This window comes from Artibeus jamaicensis, unplaced genomic scaffold, assembly GCF_021234435.1.
Source record: "Artibeus jamaicensis isolate MK-2021 breed Jamaican fruit bat unplaced genomic scaffold, CSHL_Jam_final contig_384, whole genome shotgun sequence".
Lineage (NCBI taxonomy): Eukaryota > Metazoa > Chordata > Mammalia > Chiroptera > Phyllostomidae > Artibeus > Artibeus jamaicensis.
This window is the reverse complement of record NW_026521810.1, coordinates 12241741-12262694: the sequence shown is the minus strand read 5'-3', so window position 1 is coordinate 12262694 and position 20954 is coordinate 12241741. Positions and strand designations below refer to the sequence as shown.

Genomic DNA, 20954 nt, shown 5'->3' with positions numbered 1-20954 from the left:
GTTACTGCAGTATCATTGTATAAATGAAATTCTTAATCCTCTCATTTTACTGACTCTCCCCTTTAAATGTTTTTCTGTATAAAATGGGTCATCTAAATTTAGTCTCTTGTGAAGTGTTCCCAGTGAAAAATACATTAGTAACGCATGCAGCTCAAACATTTGAAGTTTTACTGTTGCAGTGCTATGGAGTTCCTGATTAGACCCAAAACAGTCGGAACACTTCCAAAGGGTCTGGCTGGTGGCTAGTTAGACTGACTTCAGTCATTATCTTGTTTTTTTTCCTGACAGTACTGTATATATTTTCACAGAGAATGGGTTAGGATACAGAATATATTGATGCTGTCTTTGATCTTTTAATCCCTCAGTTTCTAGGAAGACAGAGTAGCATCATGCCCATTTCACTTGTTGAATAGAACTTTGAGATTATTATAGAGTGTACTTTTAAAGAGTAAACTGCTGTTGTGCTTTTGGTCATCATTAAAATTAACTTTGTGTTTTAGCTGTTAAACAAAAAAAGAAAAACCTTAAAGCAGCCCACAAGAATGGTAAACAGAAGAAAATGAAGCGGAAATGGCCTGGCGCTGCAGACAAGGGGTCCAGTGCATCACTGAGCAACAGTGGCTCACAGGAACAGGTACAGGGACCATTCTGTCTTATCTTCAGTGACAAGCCACAAAGGGAGGGTTATCAGAGGTGACATCTCCCACCTGAGTGGCTTCCACGTTCTCCCTCACGCAGGAGCCGCCAGCCCCTGCCCACAGCCTTTGTGTTGCACCTGACATCCCAAATGTATGCACACAGCCCCTTGATTTTTGAGTGTTGTGCTCTCAGTGTCCATGGGAATACAGATGCTCATGTGAAAGGCCACAGAGAATTACAAAGATTCTCCTGTTGCAATCCCTGGTCTACTGGTTCTTGACTCCCTCTGGAAATTAAAAATGAATGTATCTGAGCATTGGCCTTACCAACCACCTTCTCCAACTACATTCTCCTTGTAGTTTGATTTTTCTTGTAGAAGTTCCTCTTCCTTGGTCTGTGTATGTTATCAGGGTGGGACAGTAAGTGATTCCTCTGGACTTGCCTTTCTAAGGGCTTCTAGAATGTGTGGCAACCGTTTTTATTAGGTTTGGCCATAGGAACAAGTGGTAAAATATTAAAAATACCAAATATTATAGATTGAAGCACTGATGTAAAATCTTGCTCTGCCCCCATATTTTACAGATGAGAAATTCGAGGCCCCAGAGGTCAAGTGACTGCCTGTGGTTACACAGGGCCCGGCCTGCACTAGGACTTTGTGTTTTCACCCCCATCAGTATTGCCTTTCATTTGGTTTAAAGCCTACATTGGTTTATTGCCTACATTGATTTAAAAGGTTATTTGGGCAAAGCTGATAGCTCTCGTATATGAGGAACAAATTGTAAATATATACGTCACAATTTAATAACATAACCAAATAAAACTAGCTTTAAACTAACATATTTATAAGACATATTTGATAGTGCTAAGTGGAAATTTGACATTATTGCAAAGCAGACGTGTGAATGTACAGCCAGCGTCCTTCTTTGCACCTACTATATTTCTTAAACTATTCAGAAATTTGGTGTACAGAAGCTAGAAGCTGTATTGTAAGTTAACACACTAAGAGCGGTTTATGCTTCTAAGGAGCTAAAAGGTATTTTGAAATCCCCCTTTGTTTATACATCTTTATCACTATCTTTGAGCTTATAGTCCTAGTTACGTTTATTTGATCTGATTAGTATACTCAGCTCACACCCAGAGAGCATCTCATTGAAACACTCCACTGCTTTCAATTCGCCTTATGATTTCCAGCTTGGTCTCAATTAACCAAAACATCCTTGGTCTGTACTTCACTTTTTATCACAAGTAGTAACACTTCTATTTAAAAAAATTTTTTTATTCATTAAAAAAAAATAACAGCATGCCCTTGGCTCATGTGGCTCAGTGGATTGAGCGCCAGACTGTGAATCAAAGGGTCACCAGTTTGATTCCCAGTCAGGGCACATGCCTGGGTTGCAGGCCAGGTCCCCAGTAGGAGGTGTGCAAGAGGCAACCACACATTGATGTTTCTCTCCCTCTCTGTCTTCCTCCCTTCCCCTCTCTGAAAATAAATAAATAAAACCTTTAAAAAAAAAGTAAAGGCAAAGTACAATAAAATATTCAGGTTGTATAAATACCAATATTCAATGATGGAATGCTGTTGAAACTGACAAAAGCATTCATTTTTTCAGCCGGTGTACCAAAGTCCAAATCTGTACATCAAGGCAAATTTGAGAGTCACCTCTTAATGTTTTATAGGTGGTTTAAAATAATTTCATGCAGTGGAATAAGATTTTCTTTTTCTCACATTTTTTTGTTTTTTTTCCAAAGGATGGTAAACCTAAAGAGAAGCAGCACGTGCGAATGAGTCAGGGTTTTATCAACCAGCACACAGTGGAACGCAAGGGGAAACAAGTCTGTAAATACTTCCTTGAAAGGAAGTGTATTAAGGTATAAAAATGTGTCAGCAAAAACATACTAAAATGTAAGATACAGCCAAAAATGTACTAAAACCAACTTCTGTTTCTACTAAACACGCTAAAAGCATACCTTGTTTCCTTCTGGAAAAGTTCACTTGGAAAATTTTACTATTTTATGTTTAAGAAAGATATTTTTTTTAAATGTATTATAGTCACAAATTGTTTAGGACTTAAAATTTTAAGTAGATAAATGTGATATGGCCATAAGATAACTCCTTAAGAATTAGACTGTATACATTCTAAGACTTTGGTTTTTTTCCTGGAGTTATTGGTTTATCTACAGTTTAGTAGCAGTTATATGGACTTAACTGTGAGAAATAATGGCTTTTCCTTGTTCCTTCTCTTGGCTCAGGGAGACGAGTGTAAATTTGATCATGATGCTGAGATAGAGAAGAAGAAGGAAATGTGTAAGTTTTACGTACAAGGATATTGTACCAGAGGTGAAAACTGCCTGTATTTGCATAATATCCTTTATCACAAGATATTATAACTTTACTCTTCCTAAATACTTATGCAGGCATTTTAAATATGTATAATTTTGAGTGAAGCCAGTGTTTTAGCTATGGCAAAAGTATATCATCTAAGCCAAAATCGGTAAGTATTGAAATGATTAAATTGTATACAGATTTTTTTTTCCCCTATAAGAAAAGAGGGATTCCCTAGAAATTCTGTCGGAAATGCAGCAGGTTTCATGAGACCTGTTCAGGTCCCAGAAAGTCTTTGTCAGGGTTTCTGCATTGACGTTCACTCATCGAATCTATATTCGTGTAAGCTCCTCCATAAGAAGAGGCAGGAGCTGCGTAATCTGGGAACGCTTGTTTTCTGTGTTCTGTACTCGCAGGGGTGTCTGACTTTTTGGCGCGTCTGGACCACATTGGATGAAGAGTTGTCTTGGGCCACACATTAAATGAAAACACTAGTGAAAATTGATAAGCAAAAAAAAGTTTTAAGTAAATTTATAATTTTGTCTGGGGCCACACAAACACTAATGAAAACTAACGAGCAGAAAAAAAACAAACAGGTTTTAAGTAAATTTACAGTTTTGTCTGGGGCCACACAAACACTACAAAAAAACTAACGAGCAAAAAAAAAAAAAAACCCTCCAAAAAACCAGGTTTTAAGTAAATTTACAATTTTGTTTTGGGCCACATTCATAGCCACCGCGGGCCTCATGTGGCCCAAGGCTTAGCTGTCCCTCTCTTAATTTGAAGAATAACTCTCCCTGCAGCACTCATGGTACAGACCGATTACAAAGGCATGGAACATGAACATTGTAGGGTAATAGCAGCTTTAGTCACTTTCATTCATTTGCTACAAGAAATCTTAAATTACAGCTTGAGAATCTTTTCCTAGGAAATAATGTTGCCATTGTATAAATTGATCCTGTTACACAAGGATCCAGATTTAAGACATATCATTGTCACTCATTTTAATTCCTCTACTCCAAAAGAGCATTTTAAAAATAATCACACTTCTCAAGGTATTTATACACATCTCTTTCTTATATCAATGGAGTCTATCTGTAGTCTATTATATGAATAGATATGAAGCAGAAAATGTCCTGTGATAGCCAATAAGTTGATTTATTTAATCATCCTGAAATTAGATTTTTTCACGTAACCCAGTTAATAATTTATTGTCTTAAATGGGGAATTTTAAATGCGCAGTTCAATGTTTCTACTAGTCAGAAGGGCCTTTAGGAAGAATAAAGTCTGTAAATGAATAGCAAGTTATTATAGTTGGATTAAGATTGTTCTCTTCCTTAACATTGGGATACATGAATATCCTTGCAAGTTTTACCACACAGGAACAAAATGTTACCAGGGAGAGCACTGCAAGTTTTCACATGCTCCTCTGACGGCCGAAACGCAGGAACTGTTGGCTAAAGTAAGTACGATTTTAGTCCTTTTTTTTCTTTTTTTTTTAAGGAATTCGAACTAAAGGTGAGAATTTGAAAAGCTACTGTTCTTAAAAGGAAAGTGCCTCATAGCTTAGCATGTGACGTATAGGAGGACTAATAATTTAAGAATTTACTTCATTTTAGAATGTTATTATTCATTTATACATTTGTCCTTGTAGTTTAAAGGAAAAGTTACATTCATTGCTGGTGTAGATTAGAATGTTCTTAAAACCTTCAGTGCAGTTACAAGTGTTAATAGCTCAGCTTAAAAAAGGAAACGGCAAATATGAGAAAGGTATTGCTGTTATTCTCTCAGAAGGACAGTTAAGGATCATTGGTTAATAAACATGTTAGAGTTACATCACAGAATGTGGGGGCAGCTTTGCCCGAAAAGTCTTCCCGTCCACCACAGATGAAAGTGAAACTGCCAAGACATGATCTGCTTGGGGAGGAAGGGTGGCTGATCCCTCAAAGGGGAAGGGCCAAGAGCCCCTTCCTCAAGGGGCTTTAATTGGGTTCGTTTGTACAAGAACACAGGTAAGGATCAAACAATGGATAGCATTCAAAGAACTGTGAGGGCTTATTCTCAGTCAGGGTCAGATAGCTGAAGAGCCATAAGACTTTGAGGGACATACTTCTTGCTTGGACGCTTATCATTTAAATGAGAGCATTCTAAACAAACCAGGTTTCACAGGATTTTTACATATTCTTTTTTAGGCCTGATCACCTGGGGAACCCACCCTTTCCAGCACAGGGCTGCACCCCTTTCCCCATTATAGGTTTTTAGGATTAAGTGGATTAGAGCCAGGAAGCGCTTCTCCCAGACAGAAATGGGGACTCAGGCTATGTCAGAATAGCCAGGGGGTGAGGGTCCATCGCTCCCTCTTTGCTGCAGCTCCCTGCCCCCCAGTCCTTCCATGATGGCCTCCAAAGTGATCTTGTCTGGTTTAGGTTGCCCCTCTCTGTGAGGAGTCTTACCCATCATGGACATCGACTGTGCTTTAGGGGCAGGGAAGTAAACTGAGGCAGCATTTGCTACCAGAGACAAGCTTTTGTCTCTTGAGTGGCTGGCATTATGGAGGTCGCTCACTCAGCCTTAGCCATGGGAGGCAGTTACAATTCCTGAAACCAGGCAGAGCGGTTCCCAACAACAGAGTACTCCAGTTACTTCAGAATGTTATCTTCAGATGGTCTTTCTTCTGTGAGAAAGGATAGTTGAAAAATAATAGCCATCTATATTCTCTCATTTCCCATGTGTTATTTGGAGCAACTGTCTCTAAAATTAACTTGAAATATAAGTGGAAATGAAAGAATCATTTAAAAAGATTCTTTTAAAACTAAGCCATACCAACTTATGGCAGTGTTTTTGAGCATATGCAAATGTTAGAAAGTCAAAGGTGCTTGTTTCTGATATTTTTAGGTTGTAAAATCTGAAGGGATGCTCTGGCATTAGAAGTCGTACCTAATATGTCATTCGTACCTAGTATGAAATATATGTGGAAGAATTGCATATAAAATTTGTTTTTCAGTTTCTCTTTCAGTCAATATGAGATGATTACTAGGATGATTATTATTGGGATCTTGAGAAAATTACAGGAGTAGGATGATATACCTGATAATGCATAAAAACAGTTATGATTTTTTTTTATACTAGGTTTTGGATACTGAAAAGAAGTCATGAAAATAAAATACATTTAAAAAGGTAACATTAGGGTTTAGTACTTTTTTTCCCCTTAAAACACCTCTGGAAATTGACATGGAAACCAGGCTTTTACTTTTTCTCAAAAAAAAATCATTTTCTCTCTCTTCCCCTACTAAAATGTTTAAAAAATATTTGGTACATAGGTGCAGATATACAGGGTCTGGCAGAATTAACGTCTGGTTGAGTGCGGTTGGTAGGGCAGTGATATGGGCGTAATAATTTGTAGTTTCAATTTGAACATTTGACCTAAAATATCATGTGCTGTGCTTGAATGTGATATTGTTATGTTACAGAAGTACATGCTTATGATTTTGTAATGGAAAATTTTGTAATAAAATAGGGCCGTTATCCGTGCCAGACCTTGGATATTGTGGGTGTCCATGGACCAACTTCCTCCTTTAGGTTTCTCACCATATTTTGTATTTTATTTTCCTCCTCTGTCTCTTTGTAAATTTGTTGAAGGTACATGATTCACTAAATAGTGTATTCGGTCATGCTTGCGTTTGGATTTTTTGAAATAGTATCATACTCTATATTAATTGGTGACCTGCTATTTTCACTGAACAATAGCCTTCTAAGATTTTTTTAAGGTTTTATTTATTTATTTTTAGACAGAGGGAAGAAGGGAGAAAGTAAGGGAGAGAAACATCAATCTGTGGTTGCCTCTTGAGCACCCACTGTCGGGGGACCTGGGCTGCAACCCAGGCATGTGCCCTGACTGGGAGTTGAACCAGTGACCCTTTGGTTTGCAGTCCAGCATTCAGTCCACTGAGCCACAGCAGCCAGGGCTTATCCTTCTAAGATTTATGTAGATGCATGCAGCTGTCATTCATTCATTTTTACTCCTACATCACATTTTAGTCATTGAATGTTGGAGTTTATTTAGTTATTCTACTATTGATGGACACTGAGGTTTCCTTCGGTTTTTTAAATACTACAAATGATCATGTTCCTGTCTCCTGGTTTAAATGTGTGTGAGTTGTCCTGGGTGCATACCAAGGAGTTGAATTGTTGTATCATCTTAATATTTAAGAATTTAAGAGTAAATACAACATTCTTAAATAAATACTTAAAAATATTTAGAATTGTTGTATCATCTTAATATTTAAGATGATACCAATCTTCTCTGAGTAGTTGTACACCCACCAACTGTAAAAGAACTGTTGATTCACTTGCTGGTCATTGTTTTCTTCAGACTTTTTTTTTTATAACCAATTTAGTAGGTGTAAAAATGGTGTCGTGTGGCTTTATTTTCATGAAGTTCGGATTCCTTTCTTATTAGCTTCTGAGTTTCACCTTTGGTGAGGTGCCTGTTAACGTCTTTTGCTTGTGTTTCTGTTGGGCCGATTGTCCTCTGCAAATTGGTTTCGTGGATTGCTGACACAGTCCTTTGTGAGATGTGTGTGGCAGGTCTTCTTCTGTTTGGTGGGCTGGCTTTTCACTTTTTTTGAGGTGTCTCAGCAGAATTACTTACCTTGACAGTCTTTTTCTCAGTTTTACTTTTTTATATTTATATTTTAATCCCTCGGAAATTTTCAGTGAAAATTTGTCATGATAATGGTTTTTAACAAACAACCACAAACTCTCTCTGTACCGTGTAAAAATAAACATTTCCTTTTCATGTATCTGCAGATTGGCTGGGTTGGCTCTACTTCCTACAGCAGGTTGATTGGATGGTTCTGCCCCACATTTGTCCTCTTGGGATCGGTGGGCTAGCTGGGTGTGTTCATTTCATAGCAGCTCAAGAGGCCCTTTTTTCATCACATTTACTCACAACCCATTGGCCAAAGTCCAGGAGTAAGAATTGTACTCTGTGTACTTTCTCTGTGAGAGGAACTGCTGGATTACCTGGAAAAGGGTGTGGCTGTGGATAAAAGGAGAATGGAGGAATCAAAACTAATTACTTCTTTGATTTAATGGGAAAGCTGAATAATACTTTATTGTATGTATATGTCATATATAATGTGCACTTTTTGTCCAAATTTTTTAGGGAAAAATAAGGATGTACATTATACATGGGTAGTTCTAATTCTCAGTCTGCGTAAATGTTTTTTATTTATGCTTATGCATTAAAAGTTAAACTCTAGAAAACAATAACAATATCTGTATGTTCAAAATAAATGCTAAAATTCTTCTATAATACCAAAAAATGTATCTAAATGTAAATAAAGAAAAAATTGATTAAAAAAATTAAAAGAATTTTTCCTGAAAGTTTGGGTCAAAAACATGGGTGCACATAACATGTGGCAGAAAATGATATTACATTTTACTCACTCATTTACCTGTCAGTGGTCACTTGAGTTGCTTTCAGGTTTTAACTGTTGTGAATAATGCTCTTATGGATGTGGGTATATAAATACCTTTTTGAAACCCTACTTTCAATTCTAAATATATACCCAGAAGTAGAATTGCAGGATCATATGGTAATTCTTTTTTTTTTAAGATTTTATTTATTTATTTTTAGAGTGGGGAAGGGAGGGATAAAGAGGGAGAGAAACATCAGTGTGTGGTTGCCACCAAGTGCCCCTTAGTGGGAACCTGGCCTGCAACCCAGGCATGAGCCCTGACTGGGAATTGAACTAATGACCCTTTGTTCTCAGGCCGGTGCTCAATCCACTGAGCCACACCAGCCAGGGCCATTTTTAATTTGGGGGGACGCCTCTATATTGCTTCCCACAGTGTCTACCAATCTGCATTCCCACCAACAGTGCAAAAGGGTTCCCGTTTACTCCACATCCTCACCAGCACTTGTTTGTTGATAACCATTCTGACAGGTGTGAGATGGTATCTCATTGTGGTTAATTTGCATTTCTCAGATGATTAGTGACATTGAGCATCTTTTCTTACAGATGCGTATTGGTCTTCTGTAGGTCCTCTTTGGGGAGGTGTCTATTCAGGTCCTTTGCCCATTTTTTAATTGGGTTTTTTGGGGATTTTTTTGGTGTTGAGTTTTGTAAGTACTTTATAAATTTTGGATATTAACCCCTTATCAGATGTACCAGCAAATGTGTTCTCTCATTCTGTGGGCTATTTTTTTATTTTGTTGATGATTTCCTTTGCTGTGCAAAAACTTTTAGTTGGATGTAGTTCCATTCGTTTTTTGTTTTTTCCTTTTGTTTCCCTTGCCTGGGGAGATATCCAATAAAAAAATTGCTGGGAGCAATGTCTGAGATTTTGCTGCCTGTGTTTTCTTCTAGGATCTTCATGGTTTGGGGTCTAACATTTAAGTCTTTGATCTGTTTTGAATTTATTCTTGTGTATGGTGTAAGAAGGCAGCATAGTTCATTTTTCTGCATGAATCTGTCCAATCTTCCCAGCACCATTTATTGAATAAACTATCTTTAGCCAAATGTATGTACTTTCTTCCTCTGCCAAATACTAATTGACTGTAAAGGTATGGGTTTATTTCTGGGCTCTCCCCTCTCTTCCATTGATCTTTGTGTCTGTTTTATGCCAATACCATGCTGTTTTGATTACTGTGGCCTCATAGTATAGTGTGATACTAGGTAGCATGACTCTTCACATTTTGTTCTTTCTCAGGATCGCTGTTGCTACGTGGAGCCTTTTATGGTTCCATATAAATTTTTGAAGTATTTGTTCTTGTTCTGTGAAATATGTCATTGGAATCTTGATAGGAATTGCATTGAATCTATAGGTTTCTTTGGGTAGTATGGACATTTTAATGATGTTAATTCTTCTCATCCATGAACACAGTGTGTGCTTCCAATTATCTATATTTTCTTCAGTTTCTTTCTTCAGTGTCTTATAATTTTCCAAGTACAGGTCTTTACATCCTTGTTTAGGTTCATGCCTAGGTATTTTATACTTTCTGAAGCAATTGTGAATAGGTTTGTTTTTTTAATTTCCCTTTGTTATTGGCATATAAAAATGCTACTGACTTCTATACGTTATTTTTGTTGAATTTGCCTCTACTTTGCTGAATTCATTTATCAGTTCTGGTAGTTTTCTTTGTGGAATTTTTGAGGTTCTCATCTGCAAATAAAGAACAGTTTTACTTCTTCCTTTCTGATTTGGATGCCTTTTATTTCTTCTTGTCTGATTGCTATGGCTAGGACTTCCAGTACTATGTTGAGTAAGAGAGGTGAAAGCAGACATCCCTGTCTTGTTCCTGTTCTTAAAGGGAATGCTTGTAGTTCTTGCCCGGTGAATGTACTACTGGGTTTGTCATACACGGCATTTACTATGTTTAGGTATGTTTCTTCTATTCCCACTTTGCTGAGAGTTTTTACCATAAAATAGTGATGGATTTTATCAAATGCTTTTTCTACATCTATTGATATGATCAGGTAGTTTTGTTTTACATTTTGTTTATGTGTAAATCACATTTATTGATTTGCGAATGTTGTACCAATCTGGCATTCCCAGAATAAATTCCACTCAATCATGGTGTATGATCTTTCTGATGCACTGCTGTATTTGGTTTGCTAATTTTTTTTTGTTTTTGAGGATTTTAGCATGTATGTTCATCAGGGATATTGGCCTATAATTTTCTTTCTTTGTAGTGTCTTTATCTGGTTTAGGATAATGCTAGCCTTGTAAAATGAATTTAGGAGCCGTCCCTCATCTTGATTTTTATGAAATAGTTTGAGAAGGAGAGGTGTTAGTTCTTCTTGGGACGTTTGGTAAAATTCACCTGTGAAGCCATCCAGTCCATGCTTTTGTTGGGAGTTGTTTGATTACTGCTTCAATTTCATTAGGTGTAATCTGCCTCTTCAGATTCTCCGGTTCTTCCTGATTTTATTTTAGAAGATTACACATATGTTTCTAGGAATTTGTCCATTTCATTTAGGTTGTCCAGTTTGTTGGCATATAGTTGTTCATAATAATTTGTTTCAGTCTTTTGTATTTCTTTGGTGTCAGTTATTTCTCCTCTTTCATGTCTGATTTTACCTATTTGGGTCCTTTCTCTTTTTCTCTTAATGAGTGTGGTTAAAGGTTTGTCAGTCTTTATCTTTTCAAAGAAGCAGCTCGTGGATTCATTGATCTTTTCTATTGCTTTTTAGACTATATTTTGTTTATTTCTGCTGTGATCTTATTTCTTTCTCACTTTGTGCTTTGTTTGTTGTTCTTTTTTAAGTTCCTTTAAGTATAAAGTTAGATTGTTTACTTGAGCTTGTTCTTGTTTTTCGAGATGGGCTCATAATGCTATGAATTTCCCTCTTAGAATTGCTTTCCCAGTGTCCTACAGATTTTGGGTTGTTGTGTCCTCATTTTTATTTGTTTCAAGGTATCTTTTGATTTCTTCCTTGATCTCATTGTTTAACAAAATGTTATTTAGCCTCCATGTCTTTGTGTGTTTTTCAGTGTTCTTGTGATTGATTTCATGGTCAGAGAAGATGCTTGATATGATTTCAGTCTTCTTAAATTTATTGAGATGTGTTTTGTGTCCAAATGTGGTCTATCCTACAAAATGTTCCGTGTGTGCTTGAAAAGTATGTATATCCTGCTGTTTTGTGGCGAAATGCTCTGAAGATATCAATTAAATCCATTTGATCTAGTGTGTCATTTAAGGCCGCTGTCTCTTTGTTCATTTTCTGTCTGGAAGATCTATCTGTTGAAGTCAACGGGGTGTTAAAGTCCCCAACTATGACTGTTTTTCTGTCAGTCTCTCTATTTATGTTCATCCATGTTTGTTTTACGTAGTTGGGTGCTCCTAGGTTGGGTACATAAGTGTTTACTAGGGTTATATCCTCTTGTTGGGTTGTTCCTTTCATCATTATGAAGTATCTTTCTTTGTCTCTTACTATACCCTTGGTTTTAAAGCCTAATTTGTTAGATACAAATACTGCTACCCCAGCTTTTTCTTCTTTTCCATTTGCATAAAATATGTTTTTCCATCCCTTTACTTTTAGTCTGTGTGTATCTTTTGATTTGAGATAATTCTCTTGAAGGCAGCATATTTATGGGTCTTGTTTTCTTATCCATTCAGCTACCCTCTGTCTTTTGGTTGGAGCATTTAAGCCATTTGTCTTTAAGATGATTATTGATAGGTACGTAATACAGTTTTATTGTTAGACTGTTTCCTTCTATTTCTTCTTTCTTTTCTTCTTTAAGTAAGCCCTTTAACATTTGTTGCAGTATCAGTTCAGTGTTAACAAAGTCCTTTAGTTTTGGGGGTTTTTGGGGGTTTTTTTTTTTTTTTTTTTGGTCTGGGACGCTTCTTATTTCTCCTTCAGTTTTTGGTCATTTAGCTTTAAATGATAGCTTGGCTGGGTAAAGTAGCTTTGGCTGTAGGTCCTTGCTTTTTATCACCTTCAACATTTCATGCCACTCCCTTCTGGCCTGAAATGTTTCAGTAGACTCATCAGATGATAGTCTAATTGATCTTTCCTTGGAGGTAATTGTCTACTTTTCCCTTGGAGATTTTAGGGTGATTTAAGGATTCTCTCCTTGTTTTTAAAGCATTGTCATCTTAATTATGATGTGTCTCAGTGTAGGCCTCTTTGAGTCCAACTTGTTTGGGATTCCCTGAGCCTCCAGGACTTGTGTATCCTTTTCCTTCACCAGATTAGGGAAGTTTTTGGTCATTATTTCTTCAAATGGGTTCTCGAGCCATTGCTCACTCTTCTTTTTCTGATATTCCCATGACACAGATGTTGTGCTTCATGTTGTCCAAAGTGTTTCTTAAGCTCTCCTCGTTTTTTTAAATTCTTTTCTCTTCTTTACTGCTCTGCCTAGGTGTTTTTTTTTTCTGCCATTTCTTCCAAATCACTGATTCAGTCCTCTGCTTCATCTAACCTACTGTTTAGTCCTTCCAGTCCATTATTTATTTCAAATATTGCATTCCTAATTTTTTTTAAAGATTTTATTTATTTATTTTTAGGGAGGGAGAAAGAGAGGAAGAGAAACATCAATGTGTGGTTGCTACCCAAGCACCCACTACTGGAGACCTGGCCTGCAACCCAGGCATGTACCCTGGGAATTGAACTAGAGGACCTTTGGTTCACAGTCAGGTGCTCAATCTACTGAGCTACACCAGCCAGAGCCATTCTTTATTTCTGACTGGTCCTTTTTTTATGGTTTCTATGTTTTTTTTTCATGGTGTTGAGTAGCCTTATAATCATTACATTGAACTCTCTATCTGATAAATTGTTTGCCTCCACTTCATCTGGTTCTTCTGGAGAATTCTCTCATTCTTTCATTTGGGGTCTGTTTCTTTGTCTTCCCATTTTGGCTGCTACTTTGTATTTTCTGCCTTAGTTGTTAAACTAATCTTGTTAAACTGATCAGTTGTTAAACTGATCAACTTGTAATCAGCCACAGACTTAAGCTCCACTGGATGGGGTAGAGTAATTCCTGCAGGCGAGTCTGTCGCTTCCCCTCAGGCTGATACCACTTGGAGAGGAGGGCTCTGTCTGAGAAAGATGGCTCCTGCAGTATGGGGGATGACTCAGCACAGATCCTGGTGGTGGTTTTTTCAGTTTTCTCCCCAGAGCCACCAACCCCACACTCTCCTCATGTGTCTCTAGTCCACTTTGCCCTCCTTTTTGCAAGAGCTCAGGATAAGTGGCTGCAAACAGAATTTTTTTGTGTGTTGGCCCTTTAAGAGTCTCTCTATGTCTCCCGCCATCTGTCCCTGGCGGATAGAAACCCATCTGCTTTTCACAGCTGGATGTTCTCTCGGATCCTTTGTGGCTCTGGTGTACAGACTGGGGAGTTCAGCTTGGGGTTTAGACCCTACACTTCTCAGGAGGACTACCCCCCTGGCCACTGAAATATCCCTTTGGAACTTGGGATAGTTCTACCTGTGGAAGCCCAGCCAGCCCTCTGGCACCTTTTCCACACTCCCTACCAGTCACGTTGTGCTGAAGTGGTTTCTTCTGTCTGCCCATGGTTAGAAGGCTTCTCTCCAGCTACTGTTCAGTTGGATATTCAGGATGATTTCTCTATAATTCAGTTGTAATTCCAGAAAGGTCTTGGTAGGAGGTTAGTGTAGCTTCCACTTACTACTCTGCCATCATGGATCTCCCCTCTATTTTTAATTTTTTAAGGAATCACCATGCTGTTTTCTACAGCAGCTATACAACTTACATACCCATCAACAGTACAGTGTTACAATTTCTCCACAGCCTTACCAACACTGTGTGTGTGTGTGTGTGTGTGTGTGTGTGTGTGTGTGTGTGTGTGTGTGTGTGAGGTGGTATCATAGTTTTGACTTGCATTTCCCTAATGATGAGTGATGTTGAGCTTGTTTTCATGTGTTTATTGGCCATTGCACATCTTGTTTGGAGAATTGTATATTGAAGTCCTTTTCCTATTTTTGAATGGGGTGTTTTTTGTTGTTAAGTTTTAGGAGTTCTCTATGTATTCTGGATATTAATTACTCAGAATATATGTGATTTGCAAGTATTTTCTCCAATTCTGTGGGTTGCCTTTTTACTCTATTGATAGTATCCTTTCTTGCACAAGATTTTAAAATTTTTACGAAGTCCAATTTGTTTATTTTTATTTTCTGTACCTTTGGTGTCATATTAAAGAAACACTGCCAAATCTAATGTGAAGCTTTTATCCTATGTTTTATTTTTTGTCTTGTTTCTGAAAAATTTTTTCCACTACCATTTATTTTTTTCCATTACCCCTCTCCCTCCTGAAGTTATCACACTGTTGGCCATGTCTGAGTCCTTTTTCCTTTTTGCTCAATCCTTCCACCCCCTAACCTCCCTTCCCCACTTAGCCTGTGTTTTCTTATAAGGGTTATATTGCTCTAGCTCTTATGTTTAGCTCTTGGATTCATTTTGTGTTAATTTTGTATATGTTGTGCGATAAGGTCCAGCTTCATTCCTTTGCATGTGGATATCCAATTTTTTCAGCACCATTTGTTGAAAAGGTGTCCTTTCCCCATTAAAGGATCGTGGCTCCTTGTTGAAAATCATTTGACCAAATATGTAAGTGTTTATTTCTGGGCTCATGTATTCCATTCCATTGGTCTTTGTTCTTTTCCAAATGTGTTCTGGCTAATTGAGGCCACTTGAGATTTTGTGTGTATTTTGGGACAGAGTTCTCTCTTCTGGATTTCAATGGGGATCATGTTGAGTATGCAGGTCACTTTTTTGTAGTGTTGACATCATAACAGTATTACGTCTTCTAATTCATGAACAAGGGCTTGTCTTTCATTTATTTATGTCTTTAAATTCCTTCAGCATTGTTTCGTAGTTTTCACAGTACAGTCTCTTTCTTGGCTAAGTTAATTCCTAAGTATTTAAATTCTTTTGTGATACAGTAAATAGAATTACTCCCTTAATTTCCTTTTCAGCTTACTTATTGTTAGTGTGTAGAAATGTAATAGATTTTTGTTTGTTGACTGTGTATCTTATTACTTTGCTAAATTTGTTTATTGGTTTTAACAGTTTTTTGTGGAATCCTTAAGTTTTTTACATGTGAGATCATTGGATGGATATTTTTTTAACGTGATATGTTATACTTAGAAAGTCAGCATCATACTTAATCAGCTAACTGTAGAGGCATTTCTATTAGAAGAGTCCAATGGGACTGTCTAGTTTCTAAAAGTTGAAGAGAGTTCTCCTTTGAAAATATCTGCATCAGGTACCAATTGCATTTAAGGATTCCCTTAATGAAGCAATAACAAGTATGCATGCTATTAAGCCTCAATTCTTGAATGCCCGTCCTTCAGTATTATGTCTTGCAAAATAGAAAGATGTACCAAATATTTCTACACACTAAGTGGTATTCTAAACATGGACACTTGTGCTATCATGTGAGTTCAAGCTGAATTAGCTGCGCTTTTCTGGATACTCTTTACTTAAAAGAACAACTGCGGGGCCAGCTGGTTTCTTCAGATGTGCAGGTTTGGCAGGCACTTTTCCACAAGCGAATGGAGTGACTCTGTCACTTCAAAGAAAACAACTGAAAATATTTGTTTTCAATTATAAAATTCTGGCAATTGAGCATAAGGACAATTTTGGAACATTTTATGTGCCTCTGTGAGCTTGAAAGCTTTTCTGTACATAAAGATTTTTTTTTTGATGTGGTTGGTTGATGATGTTAAAGAATGTTATTTTTAAAATACTTTATAATAGAACATTTGAAAAATCTGCACAAAATATTAAGCTAACATTTTCCAAGTAAACAGTGCCTGACACTACTACAAAATTATGCGTGGGTAAAACAGCCGCCCAGCATGCAGTATGGACTAACGGGTTTTCATGTAACATTGAAGAAAGTTCCCTGATGTGGTTTCAGATTCTGCATTACTGCTGGAAATTTGTTTGCATTTACTTTTTTCTTTTTTTACAGAAGACTTTAAAAAGGTTTTTCTAGTACTTTATTATTTTTAATCAGATTTATTGGGATGACAGTGGTTAATAAATTATATAGGTTTCAGGTGTACAATTCTTAATACCTCATCTGTATATTGCATTGTGTATTCACCACCCAAAGTCAAGTGCTGTCCCATCACCATTTCACCCCTGTATTTGCTTTTAATGTTCATTTGCCCATCACATTATTTTTAGCTTTTCTGATTTAAGTTTTAGGCTTATTTCTTATATAGAGCATATAGTTGGGTTCTGCTTGTGAGCCAAACCAAAACTTCTTTTCTTCTTTTCATAAGTGAATTAATCCTTCACATTTATTTAAATGACTGAATGTTTGCATTAGCTTCTGTCATATTACAGTTAATGTGTGTATCACATATGCATGTTTTCCCTTTCCGTGTTTTTTCTTTCTTTAATGAATACTACTTCCTTCAAGTCATTTTTAGTCTTCTTTTCCACTTTAGTCCAATAACCCTTACTAAGTTTCCATTCAAATCTTTCTTGTAAAAGTCTTTATTTTTTTTTATGTGATTTTTTTCCTTATATTATTTCTGAAGTCAGTCAACTCTTGTTTTGGTACTTCTGATTTTTTGTTCACTTATGCCCTTAGTTTTTCAATTTCAATTCAAGTTGTTTTTTTAGATTCCCAAACAGGGATATTTAATTCAGTTTGGATTTTTGTGTTACTGTTTTCTTCTGCTGTATGTTTTTTGGGCGGAGGGAAGCGGGTGGCTGTGTTGGTTAATTTTTACCAGCTGAGGTGTTTTTGTTTTCTGTTTTCTTCTGTAGCTTTGTGTAGATGAAGAATGCTCGTGTGTACATTCAGGACTGTTCAAGACTGGACGTTTGGAGTGGTTTACTGGATTCCTCATTTAAAGCACCTTCTTGTATCGCTATGATGACATGCCACGTCTTTAATGGAGGCGCCCTTGGAGGGACAGAATCAGTGTATAAGTGAAGGGGTTGTCTCCACCCGGCAGTTCGGCTGTTGGAGCAGGAGAGGGGACAGATGGCATAGCTGCTGGCTGCTGGGTAAACATTGTGGTAGTAAATTGCAGAAGTCTGTTTTGATTCATCTGGTTCATCAGTAAAATAGGAAGCAGGGTTAGGCTGAGTGAGAATGAATGAAGAGGTGCAAGATTGAAGAGAGAAAACTTGGGTTTCTCTTGGAAGATGGGGTAATAGAGCTCAGATATACAGTTAGAAGTTTTTGTGTCATTGAATGATTATACAGTATTTTTTAATGATTGCTTACAATTCTGTTTTATTATTTAAATTGTGGCTGTATGATTTTTTTAAACCAGTTTTCTGTTGTTGGACATTTAAGTTGTTTCTAGTTTCTTATTATTCAAAATAAAAATGGTACAAAGACTCTTACTATACCATTCCAAAACTTGGAGTTCTTAACTTTTTTGTTAAGATATGAGAATGGTCATCACTCTCATTGGTCAGAAATTGTGGTCAGATCATACACGTACATACAATGTAAGTTTTGGTAGTGTGATGCTGCCTGCAACATGGTACTGAAATACAGAATTGTCCAAATGCAAATAATGAGCTTCTAAACAGGCACTTTTAAGAGTGGTATTGATGGTTATTAGAAAAATACTGTGAAACAAACTGTCACTATTATATTGTTTTATTGCTGGGAAAAATGACAACATGGCTAAATTGCTCAATAGAGTATGCTGAAAAATAAGTCAAAGTATTTGGTTGCAACCTAATCCACTAAAGCAAGAGAGGAAATGAAGAGGCAAATGTGTCAGTAAAATGTCTTAAATTGTGTTCAATCAAGTTAAAAGAGACACAGTCTCTTAAATATGCTCCACGCACTTAAAGCAGCCACTAGGCTGTGGGTCTCTTAGAGCTGGGTTGTCCCAGCACCTTCCAGCTGATGCTCCTCCATTTTCCACTTCGTCTTTTCTAGTCCACTTTCCTTTCCTTAGTTAGAGCAGATTTTCCAGTGTACTGCTTCAGCCGTGCCTCCACTGTGAAATAATGCCCTGAATCGGGATCTGCTTGTCTGCCTAGTTTTAAGTTCTCTGGTCTCGCCTAGTTCCTGCTGCCCTTGGCTCCTCTCTGCCCCTCTTGGCTCTTCTCCGCCTCCCTTGGCTTCCTCCTGGGAACTAAATCCCACTGACCCCTGCAAGTGTGCGTGTAATGGAACCACAGTTGGTTAAATAACCTGGAGCAGAGGAAATGCCAGTAAGGAAGTTGTAAAGAAAGCTATAATACATTTATACATATGTGACCAGCATGGTTATCATGGCTGTATTAAATTTGATTCTTTTTGGAGCCAAAACAAAAAGGATGAAGAAGTAATCTGTTTGCCTCTTATCATCAGAAAGGTAGGATGCAAAACCTCTCCTAATAATAATTTCATAAAACAGTTCTTATGTAGGTCTTCATTATGGAAATCACTGAATATAATGGACAAAATTCTCATTTCAAAGATTCTGTGTGACATGTCTCATGTAACTTTTTTCGTGGTCAGTTACTAAAAGCCACATGACAGTAAAACTCAAATTCTGTCCGTTTGTAAGATAAGTATATGTAGCCTTTTGGTACTTTGATGTGATCCAGGTGAACGTAGGAATCCAGACCCAGAGCTGTTAAGTGACTGCTCCCCCGTCTTCATGGGTCTCCTGACTTCCTGCACAGTTGTCTCAGTTCACTCTAGTTTCTGATAATCATAACCGTTGGGGTCCAGGGAGGGAAGGGTTACAGTTACTGATTTCTTCCAAGGTCACTTGTATAGATCTAAATAGTGTAATTTGGTGATCCAGCCTAAATTACGGGGCTTGTGTTTCTGGTTAGAAGCACCAAGCCCAAACTGGGGGTTTAGTGAGATCAGAGTATCACAGGGGAAGCACTTGTGGAACAAATGCTAGGATCATATACATAAAATCCTTCTTAATACTTGTCACAGTTCTCTCACCGGGGTTATGATAGTGAAATCAGTTGTTACTATTTATCAGTGAGGAAACCATGTGTATAAGGTCTCCTCCTCACGTTCCTAGGTGTGTACCAACACATATCTGTGCTTCCCTGCCTAACAACTCCATTTGTGCTGAGATGTCCTTCCCTCTATGGCATTGTCTGTGCTTTGTGGGCGGCGAGTCCTGGCCCCAACTCTTAGTGGTGTGTCAACAAGGGTCTAAAGTCCTGGTTCTTGACTTTGGCTTCACATTGGAGTCGCCTAGGAAGCCTTGTAACAGATACTGCTGTCTGGGGCCCTCTCCCAGGAATTCTGACTTGGGGGTGGGGCTGGGGTGTGGACAGGAGGTTTTCAGTAACTTCCAGGTGATTCCAAAGCGCTGCCCAAGTTGAAAACCACCGGTCTCAACAAATACTGGAAGTGCCACTCTTTTTGCAGCAGTGGCTTTAGGCTTGAAATAGGAACACATGTCCTCCGGTGCACTTCTGGAAAAGTGATCATCTCTTAAGATACACAGGAAGAGGCTAGACATTGCTGTGTCTGAATATGACGCCCGTAACGGATGCAGCTGCCTAATGACTTCAAGGGGAGCTAGCAAACCAGCTGAAGGTGACAGAGAAGAAAGTTAAGAAGCTGGGTCCTTGATAACTGAGCCATGCAATATACCAGACTTAGGCGACAGCCAGCCTTCGGAATGTGCACATTATACCACATGAAATTTTATATACATATAAAAATATGTATTTTTGTTACTGTTTAAGCTCTTTTGACTTGGGTTCTCTTACCTGCAGCCAAAGGCAAGATGATAAATGTGAGCCAGGAATCAAACCGTTCATCCATCATGGTCCACATTTCTGGCCCTCGCCCCTCTGCACTGAAGGCTTTGTTCAGTCTGGACTCCCACTGGTGGCACGCAGTGAGCACCGGTGTGAGAAAGACGGGAACGTACTTGCTTCGTAGGGAGGGCTGAGCTGCCCAGCTCGCCTCAGAGTGCTGTTGGTGATCGCTGTGAAGTTTGCAACGCTGCATTGTGTAAAAATGTGGAAAACTAAACCTGGTTCTGTCTGGGGTGCACATTGTTATAGCTGACATCACTGCGATTGGATTGTCTTTTACAGTTGATAGAATGTCACATTTTACTTGGCAGTTTACTTTTATTGGTGCATAAAAATGGTGGGTCTCATTTAGTGACGCATTCGATTTGAATATAATTTTAAGCTGAAGTTATATATGCATGCAGTCAAAAGTTTACTGTGAAATGAAATTTGTTACAAAATTTATTTTGGATTAATAAATTTAAAAAATGAAAAGGTTTGTTATGAAAAAGAGTGGTTTCTTGTTTTTTCTTTTTTTTTTTTTTAAGATTTATTTTTAGAGGGGGAGAGAAGGAAGAAAGAGAGGGAAGGAAACATCAGTGTGTGGTTGCCTGTCACTCACCCCCTACTGGGGACGCAGCCTGCAACCCAGGCATGTGCCCTGACTGGGAATCGAACCAGCCACCCTTTGCCTCAGGGGTCCATGCTCAATTCACTGAGCTATACCAGCCAGAACAAGAGTGGTTTCTGTCTCTTCCCCATCCCCT

General features: G+C 37.9%; 1 protein-coding gene across 4 annotated transcripts in view; it reads left to right on the top strand.

Annotated features, from left to right (window-relative positions):
* The window catches only part of ZC3H8 (zinc finger CCCH-type containing 8), a 37044-nt gene extending 16360 nt beyond the window's left edge, over positions 1–20684 (top strand). For 2 of the 4 annotated variants that reach the window (XM_053664507.1, XM_053664510.1), the window contains exons 4-9: positions 501–634; positions 2389–2508; positions 2890–3003; positions 4317–4424; positions 6092–6139; positions 17224–17310. In XM_053664507.1, coding sequence (XP_053520482.1) covers positions 501–634; positions 2389–2508; positions 2890–3003; positions 4317–4424; positions 6092–6118 — 503 coding nt within the window. In that variant the 3' untranslated portion in view covers positions 6119–6139; positions 17224–17310. Of the gene's footprint in view, positions 1–500; positions 635–2388; positions 2509–2889; positions 3004–4316; positions 4425–6091; positions 6140–17223 lie in introns of all 4 variants that reach the window. The other 2 variants (XM_053664508.1, XM_053664509.1) reach the window with 1 other exon arrangement.
* The last annotated feature ends 270 nt before the right edge of the window (positions 20685–20954 follow it).